A 21,526-nucleotide genomic window follows, 5' to 3' on the forward strand; every position below is an offset into this window, starting at 1 on the left:
AGTCATAATATACATTTCAATATGACCGGTTGTACAAAGTCCCATTTTCATCTTAAACAAAGGAACACAACAGTGCTTATGTGAAATGTGTTCTTCCGTTTGAAGAGCAATTCAATAGAGCATGCGACTTAATCAGGGCTACACTTTCCAAAATAGATTTTGCAGAGATAGTGCTGTAGTGCTTCTTTGGTGAGAGATTAACAGCTGCTGCCACAACCAAGCCCACAGAAGACGAAGCAAACAAAACCCCACAACACCCATAGTATCCAATCACTGCAAGAAAAAAAGAAAAAACAGTTGAGGTGCTAGGTAGGTATTTGAAACCTGTGCTGAACAGTCCGGAACTGTGTTGGTAGTTTGGGGCAAATGGCATAGGTACTTTTGAGGCGCTAGCACGATCCCTTCTAGGAGAATGATGGTCAAAGGTGAAAAACAATTCAGGCATTCTGTGAATACATATAAAGTGCATCACCTTCAAGATGATCAGTGCACTTTTCCTTTGCTTTTTTGCAGCTCTAACTTTCAACGCCTATGAAACTTAATGTAACGCAAGTGCAAGTTGTCTTGTATAGCACCCTTCTGCAACTATTAGTGGGCCACCATTGGTGGCCTCCGTGTGTGGTTCTGTAAGAAAAAGGTTGGCGGCGTTCAATAGTGGGACAGTTGGAGAGTCTGATCCAAAACCTGTGGTGTTAAAGGGTGCAGATCGAAAGTACCTGGTGCCCGAGTGCCAATCTGCTTTCTATGGGTTTCCCAGAGAAACCTGGGAGTATGTCATCTATAGAGAAGAACACGAGATTTGACAGACTACAGTGCTTTGGGTCTGGTTAGCCGCTGATGTGGGAGCGTGCAGTAGGGCTAAAGAGGAGAGCTTAGTTATGGCTCGATTTATGTGGATGTGCTGATAGTTCCATGTCTTGAGGTTTTCTGAAATTATTTTTGCCAAAAAATTTTTTTTTTAACTCAACCCCCCCATCCTCCCTATATTAATAACCCTATGCCAACCACCTCTCCACCTCTTATAACTTCTCAGCCGCTAAATATTTCGCCGAGTTGTTTTGAAGTAATTTTGTTTTTAAAAATTACTAATTTGGGAAAGAATCAATGCGATACTGTGCTGATAGTTAAGTCTGTAGTGGCCCTCTGTAAGGGGGGTTTCTGTGTGTATGTAATATTAAAGGTTCTTGTACTGCGCACTGTTACCACCAGAATGGTTTCTTGGCGCTCTGTAATGGAAGGTGGTAGGAGATCTTAAGAGGGGAGCCGGTTAGTTGGGGGAGTAGGCCTTAAAAGGTAAAGCAACCTGCAGCCCTGGCCTCCTATCCCTGGCTATTTGCAGACGGGTCCAATTTCTCAAGCTCACAATGCCACCCGCCAGTCCCACTATCCGCCTCATGCTCTCTTAATCTCAAATAGATTCACTGTATCCCAAGAGGTACAAAAAAAGCATCTGCGAATTGGCAGAGGAGGGGAAAGCAGTGGTGTGGAAACTTAAGACAGTGCCATGAGTTACATGCTAAGAGTTAAAGAAGGCAAGAACATTTGGTTTGAAGGAAGGCCTGCTTGAAATTGGAGGACTGGAGTCACCTATTTCACCTTCCTTAATATGTTTGTTAGCAGGCTTAGGGATGCATCAAGCCTCTCTAACATGTTCAGATGCTATGCATAGTGGCCTGCTGGAACGTTTTCCATCGAGTTAGTGCAAGGTTTTTGTAAGGCGTTGGGCACTGTTCTGGGCAGGAGCCAGAATCTATGCTCGTCATGCTTAAAGGTTTGTCCTGCTGTCTCCCACAAGTCCTAAACTTTCACCCCCTCAGCCCCTGCCACCAGTGGCCACAACTCACCAAATTAGGACACAGCACCAGTCCTTGGGTTTCAGAGTGATGCAGCAACCCTGCAGTGTGTTCATCACGATGAAACAAGGAGCAGAAAATGTTGCATGTGGAGTGTGGATTCCTCAAGAAATGTACAGCGCCTTGGTAAAAAAAAAATGACAAAAACAAAAAGGGGTGGAAGCAGTGCAAAGGCTGCATAATGGTGAAGAGCAGTGTGTTGACAATGAAGGACAATGAAGAATTTGGGAGGGTATGGATTTGCCAATAAAACTGCAATCTGGAGTATGCAATCTCTGTGGCCCCTTGCTAGCGAAGGGTCTCAGGGGGGGGATTTCCTTACTTGTGCTGTAGTTAAATGATTGAACCAAGGCAAAACAGTCATGTTTTATTCATCCAGATTTTAAGGGCTATTCTTCCCAGGGTAGGGAGGGGCTGCCGGGGATTAGCATGTGCATAGGTTGGGATCTGTTCCTCCCCACAGGGGTCTCCTGGTGCCAGGGAAGGTACTGCTTCACCCATTAACAGCTATTTACAGTACAGAAGAGAGGAAGGAGGAGATAGGCGTCTCCCGAAGTATGTGAGTGTCCACCAAATTATACTCTTGCTTTTACACAAGTTAGTAATATGTCCAAATCAGATGGCATCATAAGCATCCCACACTCACTCCTACACCGCACAGCTGATGTGTGTGCTCTTTGGGACTACAAAAGCAATGGAACAATCCTCTACCTCAGTCTATGTAATAACACTAAGTGAAAAGGCTATGCATTTTCAATAGGTCATGTACAGGAATAGCAGCCCAGTATACAGATTCAACCGATCAGCGTGAAATGCTGTTTTCCAGTTGATTGCTTCCTCCAAATAAATGTATACATTGTACAATGCCTGAATTTAAAGATTACAGTACCATCAGCCAATGCGAGTCTGGGTCAGGACTACCATTCACAGAATACATTCGTCAAATAAATGTAATGCCAAACTGCTGTAGCACTTGTGTGGGGGAGATCAGCAGTGACTAGCCATACCAGACACCCTGCAAAACGTTTGTGATAAAATGCTTCATGTGGGCAAGACCAGTAACGTGACCTGCCCCCCAACAAAAATAAAAAAACTAGCATCAGTGATGCACTGCTCCATCCTGGGAAAGAACACCCTAAACATTCCCACGCTAAGAGACACTATTTACTAGCGGGCAGATAAAAAAATAACCTCCTAGTTAATAGTAAATAGTAGACAAGCAATATTCATTCCAGGAACCCGACTCCACATCGTCCATGCTTGCTCGCCAATTTGTTTTCCGTTTTGTACGCATATTTAAATGAACTTGCTCAGAATACATTAAGTCATCAGCATTTAACTGGTACCATTGTTAAATGCCTGAAATAAATAAAACATAAAAAAATAATAGTGCAAAAATGTGGTGGTCACTTCCTCCTCGACATGTGTTCTAAAAATGCTAGCAATGTTGTGGCTGGGACGCACACCTTGAACGCTTATGTGCGTTGTGGGCAGGGCCTGCAGATGCTTCGACCCCTGTTGAATGACAAGATGACAGCAAGTGGATAAACATTAGACTGCATCTTGCACGCCCATGTATCAGACTTTCCTGGCAAAATAGTGGCAATATATATGTCAATGAGATGTCCTTTTGGGAGATCTAAAAGGAGGGACATGTCCAAAGGTTGTACTCACATACAGGCATTAACGAGCGAGGTTTCCAATAACTGCACAGAATCTGGGTGCCGCAATGTGGCCCATTCTGATGGCGAGTACGTGTTAATGTCCAATAGGTGGGGCTCAGATCCAACCCTTTTCACCCAAAGGAAAGGTTGAGGGGTGGAGGGGGGTGCGGAATTGCTGCGGTTCCTAAAATACACATTAGGCCCACGAAGTATAGGAAGGTTTTTTTTGGCCGGTCCGTGGATCCCGTTCTTTTTGGCCAGTCCGTGCTTGCTGGGGTGTGGAAATGCTATGGATTATTTAGCCGGCCAGAGGGGTTGGTAAAGGTGAAGGGGTTCTGAGGAGGAACAGACAATAGGACTGTCAGATACTTTACATAAGAGTACATGTGGATTCCTTTCTGGCACAGATGGGTGGTCACCAGTGCTTTGAAAGTTTCCCCCTTTTCTTCCTCATGGCCTATTTCGGTTCCATATCATTTTACCAACTGGAATTACTTTGAAGTAATTCGCTTCGAAGTAATTCCATCCAAAAAACGTTTCTTATTTTGGGGAGTGCCCCCTCCCACAAGCCCCCCTTTTCCTTACACTAGTTTGCCCACCACAAGGCCCTCTGCACCCCTTTAAACCCCTTACCTTCAGCCCCTATATATTTCGATGAGTTTTCCAATGCAATTCCTTCAGAGTAAATTACTTGGAAAGAATTCCTGTCGGCAAAACGACAGGATACCCCTATTTCAGCCTGCTTTAGCCATTTTATTGGTGTAATGTTCAGTTTGGCGTAGTCAGGGCTGGAGGAGAAGAAAGCCCAAGAAGCCTTGAACATGGAGGTCAAAGCTAATCAAGTATAACAAGAGGAGGCAGGAGACTACGCAAATCAGCGGAAGGTTATCCCAATGGTGTCATGGTGGTTAATATTAAATGTGGCCTCAGCAAATCTGTGGATCAGACTGCGTGGTATGAGGTTCAGACTGTGCGGCATGAGGTTCTACAAGTGCCAGAGGCCAGTGCAACAAAGACAAGACAATATGAAGGCACAATACTGTTGTAGCATTCCTGGGCCTAGCAAGGTCCTTCGTCATCCTTCAAGTTCGGACAGGAGCGAGCAGCCAGTGCAGCTAGATGGGCTGCAAATGGTCCCCCAAAGGTTAGTCCACAAGCATGGAAGAGGCCAGCCTCCGTTCCCACAGGCTTTATTACTGTATAAAAGGAGACTGTTACAGAGGCCAAGTCAGTTTTCGATCATATTAAGGCAGCTGATATGAAGTGGATGGTTCCCAGCCTCCAACCATTGGTTGGGATGGTTGAAACTATGGGTCCCTTGACTTGACCTATGGAGCGGAGGGTCTGAAACCGCCAAACTAAATGTTAACTTTAGACAAGGTGGAAGATTATGGGGAATCACTATAGGTTTGTTGTGACCAGCACAGGTTGTCTGAGGGGGAATAGGGGAAAGGGAGATTAGCAAGGTGGTGGGTGCCCTTATGCTGGAGAAAACCAGAGATTCTCGGTGAGGTAAAACAACCAGATTTCCGAGCTATTTCTACCTATATAACTGGTATGGCAAAATACAGCCACCGATCAACACGTGGGTTGCAAAATGAAGGTCATCCACTTACTCTGACATTTTGCAGATGGAGTACTGGTGGGCACCTCCATCTGAAGTATGCATATCCCGAAGTACTGAGTTCTACTAGTGGCAACAGCGGTGAAGGAACAAAGGGTGCACATCATAATATATGTGGATGACATGTCACTGTCAGGCTGGTTGCACATCCAGTTTGTGGTAGACCTCCTACCGAAACGTGGGCTGCCAATCAACTAAGCAGAAACAATAATTAACATACGTGAGTCCGTTTCATTTTTCGCACTTAGCGAGACTGCCACAAGAGGTGGGAGGACCTGCGCTTGAGGTTGCGTAACCTCCTCTCGGCCCCGCGCAGACAGGGCATGGCCACAGGAGGCGGCAGAGCATCCCTTATCCATCTGCTGCCCTTGGAGGAGACGTGCAGCAGTGTGCTGCACATCGAGGCAGGGGTCGGTGCTGCGGAGGCCAGAGCCAGGACATCAGAGGACTCCCTGCACCCACTATAGCTGCAAAATAGGTCAAGTCTGTTGTGCACAACACCAATACAGCCCTGCCTGCACCCCTGCAGAGCCTGCAACCGACATACACCCTCCCCCAAAACCTCACTCATACCACTAATACACCTAGAACATAACACAAGCACCCTCTACTGCCAACAGAACATGCTTCTGCTGCCACTCAGACACCCATTCACCTGCCACAGCAAAATGTGCGTGTGTCCACCGTACTAACCCTGGCATTAAGTGAAGTCAGTGCTAAGCCCCTTCACCACCCACAAATGACCAGTGTCACACACCAAGTAAACATGTGACTCCTTTGTCCCAGCCAGTCCGACCTAAGAGCAGAAATGGCCACCTATCCCTTTAAGTGCTACAGGCAGCAGGCACATGGCGACCCCATCCATGTCACGCCCCTCCCCAACCTAACATTACACAGCGTGTAGGCCACACTCCTAACCCCTACCCAGCAATCGTCAGTAAACCACGACAGTATCTCTGGCACACCACCCTACCATGTACGTACAACACACATCCACCCGCACAGCAAGCATTACAAAAGCATGTGTGTGCGCCATGCCATGCCCCCCGCCATGTCCCCGACACAGCACCGTCACAATAGCGATACATCATCTGGCAATGAGGAGGCCCATCCAAGCACCTCAAGGGACACCAGCCGTCGACGCCGGCGAACACAACGGACCACCACGTCCACCCAGGACTCAACAGGCACAACTGCCACTGTGACCCGAGCTGCACCCATCGAGCCACCTCCAGGTCCCACTGGTGCAACCAATCGAGCCACCTAAGGGCCCACCAGTGCAACCAATCTAGCCACCTCAGGCCCCATCGGTGCAACCAATCCAGCCACATCAGGCCCCACAAGCTGCACCCACCCCGGCAGCCCCAGCTGCAGCAGTGCCACCACCACCGCAGCCAAAAGCCTGTGCACATGCGTGCATTGTAGAGGACACCGCTGACGGTGCAGTGGACACAGGAGATACCACCGACCACAGCATTGATAAGCCCCTGCTATTCAGCCCCATGGGCCCAATTAGCTCAAAATACCCACCCTTCCACAGCGTGAGTGAAATCGATGACCGACTCAGCTGCATGGAACAACGCCAAGATGCCTTAACAGCCCTAGTGCAGCAGCACCTCCAGGAGGCGCAGCTTATGCATAAGAGCGTCCAGGCCAGTGGACGCTGTAATGCCTGTGCACTTGGTCGCTGTACACATGCTATCGTACAGATATCCAGAAGGGTACGGGAGGGGAACAGAGTTATGTCTCCTATAACCGAGACAATGGCCATGTTCCTCCAGTACAACGCCTGCTAGTTCGGTGCAGAGCAGCCCAAGACAGCGTTCAAAGCGGCTTGCCCACTCAGCACAAAGCCACACGCTTGACCCGAAAAGCGGACGAAAATAGGCCATGGACACATAATTGCCCTGTCTGTGACTTGTGCAAGCCATCATTGCCGAACATGACAGGAGTTGCATAGAGACTGTAACGCTCACCTGGTATCCACGGGGACGTCACTCAGCCTGTTCTGACCTCTTACGACCTCGAACCCTTCCCTGGAGTCTACTCGACTGGAGACTGGGCCTGGTTTTCTTGGAAAGTGTGCTCTCCATCCTGCTTTCAGCGCAGGGGCGCGTTGATTGATGCGGGCTCGTTGCTGCCTAGTTACTTCACTGGCAAGAGTCAGACAGGTAAGTATAACAAGTCTTTTGAACAGTTCTCCAACTTCTTTCCTTCCTTAGATGATGGGCGGCGTCCGGGATGATGACGTGCTGCTGAAATGAGTAGCGCTGAAGGTGAGTGAGAGCGCGATGCAACCCTTTCGTATTTGTATTGAACCGAGTTCCTTTTCTGTTTCTTTTAGGTGCTGCGACGTTTTCAGCGTGGATGCCGGTTATGAAGAAATGCGGTGAGTAAGCGCGGTATGCAGCGCCTCTATATGTTTCCATGCTAACCTGGAGTGTCTTTTCCCTCTTGCAGATGGATGAGAAGTTCCGGAGACAGAGTTCCCCCAGAGCGGCTGGGATTCAGGTAAGCGGTTGAAGCTCGTACAGTCTTTAAAAATAAGCAAAGATTTGCTGAATGCTTACTAATGCCTTTTTTCTGTTCTTTTCCTAAGGAAGCGGCATGCCGGGATGGGAATGACACCGCCGAAGATGCCCGCAGAACAGAAGAAGCGATGAATGATGGGCAGAAGTGCCGCAAGGTAAGGCTGTTCCTAACGGTGTTCTTGTTCTTGCAGGAGCTGAGCGCAGAAGAAAGATGCAGGCCTACTGGAGACCGATCCAAACATGGCAAGTGTCACGCTGCAGGTGCAGAAAACAAAGCATGTTTCTTAGCCTGGGCGTGGCTTAAATAGTCTCTGGGTATCCCAGGTGTCTCTGGCCTGAACCACACCCAAAAGACTAGACTGCACATGCAGTTCTGTGAACCGAAATATGTGGGGGCATCCATCTTGTCCCCATCAAAGCACTACAAGTCCAATCCCCAATGTTATCCTATGGGAGTGAGTGTGTCTGGTGCCACAAGTGCCGAATCTGACTCCAAGTGGGTCTTTGGAGGGATGGGATGGAGAGGCCCTTGAGGGCCATGTAGGTGATCGTGGCCTGGCTCCAGCCTGACATCTTGGAGGGCTGGGGACATGAGGGGCAGGAATCATGACAGAGACAGTTGGGCCAGGGGAGTGGGGAAGGATATATGTTATGATAGGTTATTTATAACGCGTTTAATACCCAGAGGTTTCTAAGCGTGAACCCGTGGATCGAACCTGTGTTGCTCTATATTGTCTTGCTTCCAAGGCGAGCACATTGCCGTTGAGCTATCCTCCCGAGACTAGCTTGGGAGGGGGAGTGGGGAGGGATAGTATACCCAGTTATTGCGTTACACATTTGTAACTTTTTTCATAGCACAAATTACAGTTGGTGTTGCATAGAAATCATGACTGGACATTGTTTTTTCAGTGTGAGTGATTCATTTACTGTGCAGTGCCCAGTGCGCTAGCTGGCTTGTGCCACGTGTGTCAAGTGATCAAAAGTAGTGGTGAATAAGTTCCTCCCGTGCAACACGACCATCATGCCATCACAGCAACATGCTATTGGCAGCTCATCATCACTCACATCCTCCTCTGCCTCTGGTATATGATATATTTTATTTATATCGCGCTCATACGCAAGTGTTTCAGAGTGTGACCAGGCAAAGTGAGGGGAACGGGGAGAACAAAAATTACGATCTTACTAGGCCCAGTGACATTGAGATTGCGCAAGTGCATGGGAAAGGGGGAAAGTGGAAAGTGAGGAACAGAGGAGAGACAGAATAAATAATAAGTAAAATAAATAAGGTGATAAACCGTGGTAGTGCAGCCAGCAAGTGGCAAGTGCTAGGTTAAGCAGATAGGGTATATCTGATAAGTGCAGGAGAAAAGTGGGTGGGCGAGCTGTATGGGTACAGATATAGACCCCAGTGCAAGGGGTGGCCTGTAGGCAGCGCAGGAGGGTGGTAGGGTGAGCAGGTACCTGGGCCCGAAAGAGAGGGTGGCCAGGAGCACAGTGCGGAGAGAGAAAGATAAACAGGGGAGAGGAGGAGAAAAGGCAGAAGAGAAGAGGAAGGTCTTGAGGTGCTTTCTGAACCAGAGATGGTCCTCAAGTTTCAAGGTGGCAGGAAGGCTGTCCCAAAGGGAGGCCACAGCCGAAGACAGATCTACCCGGAGTCATTTCTTTGCAAAACGACTAACCCTGAGGGAGTTTGAAGTAGAGGAGCGAAGTGCTCGAGAGGGGAAGTATTTAAGAAGGGATAGTTGAAGGTATTTTGGACCCAGGCCTCAGAAAACCTTGTGGACAATGCAGAGGGTTTTAAATGTAATTCTTGCATCCACTGGAAGCCAATGAAGGGATTTCAGAGCTGGAGATATCCTTGGCCTCAATCCCTGGGATTGTATAAGTCTTGCAGTCCTGTTCTCTATTAGTTGTAAAGGGCGGAGAGTGGAGGCAGGTAGATTTAGAAAGAGGCTGTTGCAGTAGTCCAACCTAGAGAGAACCAGAGCTTGGGAGACAGTGAGCTTCTAAGGGAAGGAGAGGAAAGGCAGAGTACCTCTTAGGAGGTGCAGTAAGAAGTTTGACTTTTTAGAGTCGAAAGATGTGTGCGGAGAATGAAAGTGAGGAGTCAACGATGACCCTGAGGTTTTAGCCTCGCAGGTGGGGGTAGGAGGATTGCCAAGGGAGGCTGGCCAGAGAGTGAGGGGAAAGGATGGTGAAGGTGTACCAATGAGGAGGGTCTCAGTCTTGTTGGCATTTAGACAAAGATCGTTGGCGGCACACCAATTTTGAATGGCGATTAGGCAATCAGAGATGAGGGAAGGAGAGGCGGTGGCTGAAGGAAGCCTGAAAATGAGTTGGGTGTCATCAGCATAGCACTAGAAATTTGAACAGAAAATGGAAATGCAGTAGGCGAGAGTTGCCAGGTGGGTGCATGTCCATGCCAGGGGGCAGTGGGACGTTGCGCCTGATACACATGTTGTGCAACATGGCACAGGCATGGACCATCTTTCCCACCTTCACAGGGCTGTATATAAATGCTCTCCCTGATCTGCTCAGGCAGCAGAACCTCTCCTTCAACAAACCAAATGTCTGTTCAATTGTACAACTAGTACGGATATGGGCATTGGGGTATACCAGCTTGTGCGGCTGCCTCACGGGGATCAGTCATGGCATCAGGGGATAAACCTCACCTGCACAGGAGTAATAGAAAGTGTAGAATGCAATACTTCTGCCCATATCATGTTGGTACAGTCTGTATATTGTTCACTAAACAATATACAATTGCACATGCACAATGCTGGTTACATATCATATGTCCTATTTTGGTTACTAGAAATGCGCATTGTGAATATGCGTGGTGGGTGTGTGGTGTGCTGTGGCTTTGACATGACCCAATCACAGCCACCATGACCTCTGACCCTTTCACTACAACACACACAAATGAGACTGATGCTTGTGTTATTATTATGGTTTGTTTGTTTTGTTGGTTATTTGCTTATATAGCACGCTGAACCCTGGGGTAGCTAGGCGCTTAGTCTTATGGACGGTTACATACATGTATAGTTACAATAAATACAAGAATTTACAGGCATGTTTAGTGTGGAAAAATTACATACATGCGAATATCAAGATGATAGGAACAGTTATAATATTAAAACAGTGGTGACAGTAGAGAAAGGATAAGCAATAATAATATACACGAAAGTACAGATATTTACAGATAAAAAGATGGCCAGTGAAGCCGATTTTGTCCCGGAGCTTGCTGAATAGTGGGTGTTGATTATGTGGGAGGTATAGTGGAGAAGAGCCATGCTTTGAATTTGAAACGGAAGGCGGGGAAAGATTGTTTGTTTCTTAGTGCTGGGGGCATAGTGTTCCGAGGTTTAGCCGCTAGGACTGGGAAACTGTTACCGCCTGATTTTTGGAGTTTGTATTTGGGGATGATGAGGCAGTGGACGTAATTGTCTCTGGTGGGTCTAGAGGATGTCCTGGTGCAGAATTTGGCGACAAGGTATTTTGGAGCAGTGTTGTTGAGGCATTTGTGCGTGATCATGAGGGTTCTGAAGGGGACTCTGCCTTTTATTGGGAGCCAGTTAGCGGTCTGTCTTGCCTGGGTTGTGTGGTCATTGCGTGGGATGTTGAGCGCTGCTCTCAGAGCGTTGTTTTGTGCAATCTGGAGTTTGTGTAGGTTTTGCTTGCTAGTCCCTAGACAGAGAGTTGCATTAGTCAAGTTTGGATAGTATCAATGCTCTTGCTAACGTGATACAGCTTTGAGTAGATGGGAAGGGTCTACAGGCCGTTATTAGTTTAGTTGTGTAGGCCGAGGCGGATACAGTGCCATTAACCTGTCTCGACAGTGTCAGGGTGGAATCAAGGTAGACACCTAGTGTTTTGGCATTTTTGGCGACTTTGATGAGGTTTCCATCGATATTGAATGAGTTGTATTTTGGGTTGAGTTTGTTGAGATGTTGTCTGGAGCCAATGAGTAGGAGCTCGGTTTTGTCATTGTTTAGACAAAGCCCATGCTTTGCCATCCAGTCTTGAATCTTGCTATAAATTTCCATTAAGGTGACTTGAATCCTTATATGAGCCAGAGAGCGTGATGAGGATCTGCATATCATCAGCGTAGTTAGTTTATAGGACTTTCATGTCATCCAGGAGGTCGAATAACATCTTAGTAAAGATGTTAGAGGGTGTGGGAGAAGCAGGAAAATGAAATAATGCTATTATGGCCAAGTGTCTGAATTATAGATGTGTCGCTAATCATTTCAACCTCAGATCACATGCATATGTGCACTGCAAACAGGCAGGGGACCTGGCTAATTGTTGTGCGGGACACTAGAGGTACGTAGATGGGGTGTTTGGATGCATACGTATTATCAGTCTGTTCATCAGGTGGTGTGAGTTTCGGTGACTGTTGGTGCTTGATTTTGTTACTTTGGTGTGATGCATTCTGGTACATGCAGTGCTTTTGATATTGCTGTACAGATTTGATGTCATTATGCATGCACACGATCAATTTGTTCAATTGAGAAACGTCTGTCAAGGCCTTGCACTCTGGCATGCTACTACTGTGTTGCACATTGCATTCCCCCCCTACACTTGCACGTTCAGTAGACTCACAAGGCATAGTAGGTTTGTCTCCCCTTCCCTTTATTATCATTACTTGTTGTACCCATAATTGCAATTATTTATCCTTGCTGTAATTCGTTTTGTCTACCTTCCCATTTCCCCACCCCGTCTGCGCTGTGGGCACATTAAAACAGTTTTGCTAATTGTATAACCACCTAATAAGTGACCAATAACTAAATGAATACATTAATTGCACACATCCACTGCTGAAAGGTGTTGTACATACCCCCAATTCAACAGTGCACATGCCCTGGTACTTGCACTCACCCATCAGCCTGGTACGCTATGGTGTTTTCTGCCCCCCGCCGCCCCATTCAACAGTGCACATGCCCTGGTAGCTACACTCACTCAGCAGCCAGGTACATTGCCCACTGTGACGTGCAATGTACCCTGGCAGCGTGGAGCTGCGCAGCACCATGGAGTCATGGGTTAAACCGGGAAATCTGGCACAGCAGTGGGTGATGAGGTGGTGGGCATCACACACCATCTGCACATTCAGTGAGTGGTAGAGTTTTCTGTTGCGGTACACTGCCTTAACAGTATGCCTGGCCACCAGCTCCATATGTGTGCAGTCCAATGCACCTATCACGTTGGGCATGCCTACAAGGGCATGGAAGGCAATTTTCGTGGCATTGACCCGGTCAGCTGTCCTGGGTAGGCTGATGCGATCTCCAACGTGACACAGGAGTACATCGATGACCAGAAACAGGACACGCGAGAAACAGGGTTGCGATAGTTCATGCAGTTCACCCACAGCGTGTTGGTATGTGCCTGTGGCTAGGAAGTGTAGCACAGAAACTACCTTGAGCAAGGTGGGATGGCTGTACAGATCCGTATCAGGCTGACCAGGTGGTCGTGGATCAGGTCCACTATGGAAATGATGGTGTCCCCGTCTAGCCGGTACAGGGTGTGGATCTTTCTTTAGCTCAGGTTAAAGGGTGTGGCCCTTATGCGTGGTATTGGTTGGTGCTTGCGGGCTTCAACCTGCTGGCCCTTGTTGTTTTGCTGGGCCATGATGGCCATCCTTCTCAAGCGCCTCTGCCGCGCATACTCTGCTTCCTCAAGTAGTAGGCCTCCATGAAGAGCCTCCAGCTCCAGTACTGCTAGCATATTAGTGTTGGAAGGGGGATGGGAGTGGTCCTTTTGTGCTTTAGCAGTGCTCATTGTGGCCACCTGGGCTGATTTTGGACACTGGTGGCATGTTTCTACACACCTAACTCTACTTAACACCTGGTCCGCGATGCTGGTGTTTCCGGCGAGGTGTTCACGGTGCTACCGGCATGCCCATGCCAGTGTTTGCGTGTGTGTGTGGAGCTTGGAATGTGTACTTACTAGCCCCATGCCAGTGTCTCTGGCACGGCAGACTTGTCTCTCCGCAGATTCCGGGCACTGCATTGCCGGATACGGTGGGTCACTTGCGGTGACTGTTAGCAACATCGCAACTGTATGCCAGACTGGAAAAATGTGCCGGTACAGATCGACCAGCATACTTGTAATGAGTCCCAATGCCTTTTCATGTAGCAGGTCAAATGCCAAACGTTAAACTACAACCAAGACGCATAAGACAAAAAAAGACAATTGACCCCCACCACCGCAATCTTTCGAAAATCTACAGATTCCTGATGGACTTATTACAACCAGTAAAACAAGAGATTTCTCTTATATAATACTTGTAATAAGGAGGGGCGAACACTTGTGTTGGGGACAAACAAAAATATGGATTACTTCAAAGCATCAATCACTTGGCAACTGATGGTACTAAAGGTATGCCCATCTCCCTTACTACAGTTGTACTGTATTCATCGTAAAGTAAACGATAACATGATTCTGTTGATCTACGTACGCACTTCTGCTTCAAAAAACTACAAGATCTATAAGGAATCTTTCACCTTTATTTTATCTGAAGTAAGTCCAATGAGACCAGACACAATAGTGGTAGATTTCGAGATTTAAGAAATGAATGCACTCAAAGAAACAACACCTTCCACTAAAATACAAGGATGTGCTTTTCATCTCACCAACTTGATATGGAGGAGGTTATAAAAGATTGGACTTCTGACGAAGTACGCAAATGAGCCAGAATTCAAACTAAATTACTGTTTGCTTTAGAGTTCGTACCAATAGGTGAAGTGGAGCGTCACTATGAAATGATCACCCACAGTGATTATTACTACAGCAGTTGAAGAAATAGCTGCACCTTTACTTGATTACCTTGAAAGTAGTTGGAGGGGCCAATTATCTCGAAGCAGCCAAAGACTACCTCCAAGATTCCCCAAGAGATCAGTTTAACTGCTACAGCGTAAACAGAGTGCACGGAAAACAAACAGCCTGGAAGGTGGCATACTTAATCTCACATTATGGCACTTTCTGAAATCATTAAAAAATTAGCAGTGATTCCATGAAGTAAAAACTGCACAGGCAATCATGAGAGAAAAATTCCAATTGATAAAAAAAGATAAACAGATGCATCATGAAGGCTTAAGGACTGTGTTAAAAACTTTGGGAAAGTGGAAGCATTGCCATATCTACAAAGAGTTGTGTTTAACTTAAAATATTAGAGAATGTATGTTGCTGTTCGATGTGTCTGCAATACATAGGACCAAAATATTGTTTAAAGTTAATGGACAGCAACATTAACAGGCTGAAGCACTTGTCATAAAAACACAGCCTGCATTTATAATAATTAGGCTTTTTTAGGCTTTTATATAGCGCTACAAACCGTCAGGTATCTGAGCGCTGCTTATTATTACCCACGGTGTGTGGTGCTCATTTATCGACCTCGGAAGGATGAAAGGCTGAGTTTGGCCCCGCCGGGATTCGAACCTGCGTTAACAGGCTCTGCACGGGTGTCAAAGCGGGCGCTCTACTCGCTGTGCCACTTTATGCGGTCTTTTATTTAATGCAATCACTGTCCCTTTTCTATGTTGCCGTTTCATCCACACCAACAAACCACCCCACAAATGTATGCACAAATTTAAGGAGCATTTCCGAAGATGTGTTAGACTGAATTGTGAAATTAAATTCAGCCTGCATTCGCCATTCCTTTTAGTTCTAGAAAAACCTCCTTTGTCAGCAGTCCTTACGATCTCACCACAAGTCCCAGCGCTACACTGTCACTGCACCTTCAATCACAAGTCAAGCTCTGCACTACACTTCACAAATGCAACGCTCTATTTGTTAAACCTCCTCGACATACATGCGTAACATTTGTGTTGTCGTTTTAAAATGCATATTAGATTTCATAAAAAATGTATTTACATGTTTCAATACTAATGTATTACAGGTTTGACAGTTCCATTATTTCCGTTTGCTTGCATGCACTAACCTTTCGTCACGTTCCTCGCCAGTGCCTCTGAACAGGAACTTCTCCTTTCACAGCACTCGCGTTGCTCCGAATGTCAAAAGTCGCAGCTTTGCATTCAATCAACACCCAACCGAGACTCACTATGCCCTTTAGAACGGGGCGCTCTAGTGTTTAATTTTCGTCGCACTCCTGAATGGACAGACTCCTGCCAACTATCCGTTCGATTTGATATCGGCAATGCAGTAATAATGTAAATAGATATCGTATCACATTCAATGTTTTTTGCAGCAAACTGTTCACTGGTTACCAGCAAAACAAGTATTTGCGGAATGCCGCAGAATAATCCTAACGATGTACTAGGTGACATCAACCTGGTTATTGGATTAACAGTTGCAATTGAATCAAACGTGGGTATTAAGCCCAGTACTTTAACAGGTCTTGTGAAGTTTGTTTATTTTAAGCCTTTTTTAGGGTCGAAACGCGTAGTGGCTGTACATTAAAGTTATTAGACATTTTGAAACGCTGGTGCATCTATCAATGGGAATTGCCTTACTATTTTTTATTTATTTACTTGGTTTAATCGTATTTACGATTTTTACAAGATGTGCGCGCTCGACGTGTCCGACAAGTTAAAAAAGAAATGACAAGGATTTGTTTGTTTGCACAATTGCGTTAATATATTCATTTGAGAACCGCAAGTGGCCATACTGTTGAATTAATGTACTGTCTTGTAACCTTGGTCTATGGTCACACCATCCATTTGACTCATGCTTGCCAACATCAGTAGAAAGATTTGTTGATGAATAAGACAGTTCAAATTGAATATCTGAGCAGATCGCTCAACTTGGTATCAGCCCCCTTTTTTAGTAACTTAGCAAAACAGTATGGTTGCAGCTTTTTTTGTGCCAATCCTGAATAATAGACTACAAGTACCAAAATAAGAAATATGGCCAGCCTAGAAATCATGCACCTTATGCATGGTATGCAAAAAAGGCAAGCTCCATAAAAAAAGAAACTTTTTTGTGTGCGTCATAAAAGCATGGTATAAGGAAGGGATGGTATCAAAGCAAGACAGACAAGTGATCACAGTTCAAGGGTGTTCATTAGACCATAAATGAAGTTAAACGCCTAATCTAAACCTAAATCTAAGATGGGAGCAAGCTACGACAATCAAATAATAATAATACAGTCCTTGTGGAGTCTAGTCAAATAAAAACGGCCTATACTAAAAAAATATATTGCCAGTCCTTACTTCTAAATACAAAATAGTGTGGGATAATGTTCAAAGAAAGAAAGAAGTGTTCTCAAAAGGGTAAGTCAGGATGTTGTAGCCGGGGTCTCCCTTCCCCACATTTGGAGTACACTTCAAGGCTTCTCCGGCCGAAGTTTATAGTTCCTTTTCCAATAGCAGGGCCTTCTGTGACCAAGTCTCTTTATGCACAGTCTCTTGCCTCAGAGGGCCTGATACATCACAAACAACAAACAAATGTTGCTTCTATTTATTTTCACATATGGCGATTACTCTTCACCTGAGGATCCCCTCAGCCAGGCTCTGATCTCTTTCACAACGTCAGCCTCCCTCAATCGGACTCAGACCACTGTGGACATCCCTTAGTTGGGTTCACATTTATCACCACAATCCAGTTCATTTAGTTTTCCAATTCATCATTGTCTTGCAATATTCAGCAATCTGAATGTCTTTTGAAACAATTCACCGGGTTACTGGTGTCCCCTTTACTTAGGTCCCCCTTTTCCAGGCTCCGACCTCCTTCATCTGCTTTCCATAACACTGATCACTTTACACAGAGACTTCCGAAGGGCGAGCATGTCTCGCTGGGTCACTCCGTGTTTCTATGTCAAGTGTAGGTTTCAATTTATCAATCTATGTGGTGTTCCCCTCAGTAACACATTCACTTCACAGTGTCTAAGACTTTTGACTGTACAAGGGTTTTTAACTTGACCCTTGTATGACCACTGACATTTCACACCGGCCTCCTCTAGGGCCTCTTGGTTCTTAGTTCTCTCAATTCACAATATTCTGCTTGTTCAGGAGCAGGGCCTTTTTCAGAGTCATTCGAATGAGCACCCACGTGACCCCAGACCCCTCCAACGTTGATACCTCGTTAGATCACAAAAGAACTTTGTCCATTATCTTCTTTTCTTCACGCAAAATATTGCCACTGCAACCTTGAGTTTTAATAGAGTCCGGTCCCCTATCAGTTTCTTCCGACTCACCGGCTGTGCTGAACTCGCTGGTTTTTCTTCCGTTGGAGTCAAGGATGGTACCACAGGGGCAAGCTCTTTTCCCCGCCCTGGCTATCAGTGGGGGTGGGCCTGTGTACCACTGACATCTATCACACCAATCGCCAGCTGCGTTTCCCAGTCTTGTCGTTCTTTCACCGAAGGCTTCACAGGTCTCGGTTGAAAAGGGCAAGGGCCCTTCCCTCCTTGTCCTTTCAGTTTCTACCGCCTTTCTCCTCTGTTTGAACCGCCATCCCAGAATTTCTGCTTCCTCGTGCGTTCAGCCTTGCTCAAAGTGTGCTCTTGTGCTCTGCCTTTTATCCCTGTGGGGAAGGCAAAGGGCCGTTAGGTGTGCATGGTTATTGGCAATTTCCTACTTTGCCTGTCCCTTGTGTTGGGACATGTCAGGTAAACGGCTCTGGTGTTAGTCCGTTGTCTTTTGCAGTGTGAGAAAGTGTTTGTGTAGGAAAATGGCAGGGTGGGGGAGGTAGAGCTTTTAAATATCCTACGGGGTAAAATGGGGAAAAGGTGTTATAAGGAAGGGGGTATGGCGTCTCTCCCTTCGGTGTCCCACTTCCACTCCCCGAAGACCCCCCCCCATCCAGGTGATTCTTCTGCACTCGTCCCTCCCCCCACCCCCAGGAACTTGATCCAATCGCGATAGCCGTGTCCTGGCCACCTGGATGACAGATCCCTGGGGACTAGTAAGTGAGACACCTTCAGGTTTCTCACAATGGAAACAACTAGACAGTTTAAGGGTGAATAATGTATTTTGTGACTCGTCTAGGAGGAAGGCAGGGATTGGATAGTTAAATGGTGCTACGTGAACTTTTGGTACAAATGTACTCTTTGTTCTCATCACCCAAAGCTCACATTAATTAGGAGGGCTGGTTACTGACCACACACTCGCCACTGGGCCCGCTGACGACCTCCAAAAGAGTTTTCTATTTAAATGTGCTATAACTAAAGACACGCGTTTGCAAGATCCAAAGACCAGGCCCTATTGAATGTGATGGATATGATCATCCTGCTCATGCTGGTCTATGGAGGAGACCACCTGCAAGGATTGTGATGCTCACGTGAGGCTTGGTTTTCAATGAGCAAGTAACTTGGATCAGAGTGCTGCCGAACTCGACCCACCACTAACCGGCAGCATCCTTCCTAATTATGTAGCATTGCTCCCACCACTGGACACTGCAGAGGAAAGATTGTTATTGGTTACAAAAACTATTAAAAATAAGGTCTAAATGCCCACCTGTGAGATGATGGATTGTGTGAAGGGGAGCGCAGCAGCTGCCAATGAGCGCCTCTCTACAGACAGCAAATCCGTCCCAATGACATCTTTTGGGCTGATAATATCCCAGTCTTCCAGCAGGGGGCCTGTGTGAGAAAACATAAAACAAAGCCATGGGCTTCAGTATCTTTAGGGAACTCGCCCATATGCAGGGTGGAAAAAAAAAAACCTCTGGAACTCTCCACCCCCCCCATCTTTCCCAATGTACCTGTATTAAGACATATCTATTGATTAAACATAGGCATACAGACTCACAACCGACCCAAATGTACTGCAGACTCACCAGTAGAAGGAGAAATGGCTCAACAAGATGACCTCTGTTAGACTTGAACATACTGAAGATATGACAGAGAATTTTACTTTAAGTTGGGAGTAAACCGATAAGGAGTAAAAAAACGCATTCTAGTTGTCAATGGGGTATTTTAATCCGATAAAAATACTTTCATTGAAAGAATGCATAGGTATATGCAGAGAATTTCTTCATCAAAGTACCATAAATAAAAAAAGACATCTCTTTTAATCTTATGGGCCTTCATCAGATCAGAACAGAAATGGCAATAGTAGACCTGCTCTGTGTTATGCCCAGCTGATGCCTATGGACTGAACACAAATCAGCGAAAGGTGGCATCAATAGACAGACAGCTTATCCGTTACTTCCTGATTTTGTTGGGAGTATAACGGACCACAACGCTGCTTCTCCAAAGCTTTGGTAGCGACAAGACGAAGGATGTACAAGAATGTTTAAAAAACCTGACCACATACAAGAAAATAAGATCAGTGAGACAAATAATATGTTGCAAAATGTTTTTAAAAATGGGGATTCAGGTATTCTTAGGTCGTACTTTCATCACCTTCACAACTTGTTGGGAAGCACTCCTCTGCAGCAGGTCAGGCTCAGACAATGCTCCAAAGATGCAGCAAAAAGGTTTGCTATTTAAAATCCCTGGCATTAAAACAAACCTCCAAAATGTACACACAGTCCTCAATATAATAGGCCATAGTGGCCCAGCCACCAGTTCTCAAACATTTGCACCAAGCAGTAGTCTAAAAACTGTCACGTACAGGAGAGAATGGATGAGAGTGTGTTGGGAAGGGCAGTGCACTACCCAGTAATAGTACCTGAATCACCATGATGAAAATGTCTTTCTCTTGCAGCCATTTTGTACTCTGCTCATCTGAACTTTCTGGAGCATACTACAAAGGACACCTTAACTGGGAAGCTACAAACAAATAGGTTACTTATAAAAAGAAACTTCACATCTGGAGAAAAGGTTCAGGGAATACTGCTTACAGGACACACAGGGCAAGCCCACAGGCCTGCCCTACAGAGCTCAGAAACCGGCACCTGCCTTTGAAAAGTTACTGATGGGGCCTTCGATCCGATTGAATGTGCATGAAGTCCCAAGAAAACAGAAAGAACATGTAAAGTGCATTTGGAACACAGCCCAAGCAGCAAAGAGTGTCTGATCTGCGAAAAGGTTCTGGTCCTGTCCAAATAAAACGTTTTGTGTCCGAGCCACATCCAAATTGTACAGAGCCTCTTCGGCTGGAGAATTATTTGGTCGGAGTTTCAAAAACAAAAATCAAAATGTCCATGGTTCAGACGAACGTCAGCAGGGCTTCATGAATGAGGGACAGAACAATCATTGGAACCACAGTAGCAGCATGTAAACTGAATAAGACCATGCAACTTGCTTGTTCGGGCAGAAGTACAAAAGCCATGAAGGCGGTTTTCCAGGAGAGGAGGTCAAGGTCGCAGGAAGTCACAGGTTCAAAAGGCTTCCTCAATAAAGACCCTAGATCTAAGTTGTGTGGCAGATTTCTAGCAAGGCCACAACGGTGAAACAAGCCACCCAAAGTTGCACTTAAAGGCCTCATCATTCTCGAATGACAAAACATTCTCAACTCTATTTAAACAAGTTGTTATAAATAAAAGGGTATACAATCTGGATTCCAGTACTGGCAGGCTAGACGAGCAAGACATGACACGGCCTCTAGACTACTGCAGACCACCAGAACACGGATACAGAAAGTTTGAAGAGCTTTTATTTTTTGTGTGTGTATGGGATCAATGGCTAAAGAGAACTAAGGGTTTCCCAAAAGGGGGTCACTGCCATCAGAACACAAAGTAAAACCAATGATGGGGGGCGGAGGGGGGTGGGGGGAGGATTTAGTGACTGCATTTGAGTATCCGCTCTAATATGGATACTGCTCTTATTTCAGATCTATTCTAAGCACTGTATGAAGTCTTTCGGATACGGTCTTTACTCTATAGTGCACTTCCAACTCAATGTTAGGGATACAGAACCGTTTTTTTTGTTTAGGAATAATCCTATGGATACAGTGCCAGGCATAACTTCTTTCCCGTTCCAGGGATGAACAGTCCAATGCCTGCCAATGT

The 21,526-nt window shown here is 46.0% G+C and overlaps 1 protein-coding gene across 1 annotated transcript in view; it reads right to left on the minus strand.

The window, feature by feature from the left end:
- The window catches only part of TBC1D25 (TBC1 domain family member 25), a 450,273-nt gene that overhangs the window by 167,895 nt on the left and 260,852 nt on the right, over window positions 1–21,526 (minus strand). Inside the window, exon 4 of the mRNA XM_069647546.1 lies at window positions 19,087–19,211. Within this exon, the coding sequence (XP_069503647.1) occupies window positions 19,087–19,211 (125 nt within the window). The remainder of the gene's footprint in view (window positions 1–19,086; window positions 19,212–21,526) is intronic.

The sequence above is a fragment of the Ambystoma mexicanum genome, chromosome 2q (genome assembly GCF_040938575.1).
Source record: "Ambystoma mexicanum isolate Mex_15411 chromosome 2q, UKY_AmexF1_1, whole genome shotgun sequence".
NCBI lineage: Eukaryota > Metazoa > Chordata > Amphibia > Caudata > Ambystomatidae > Ambystoma > Ambystoma mexicanum.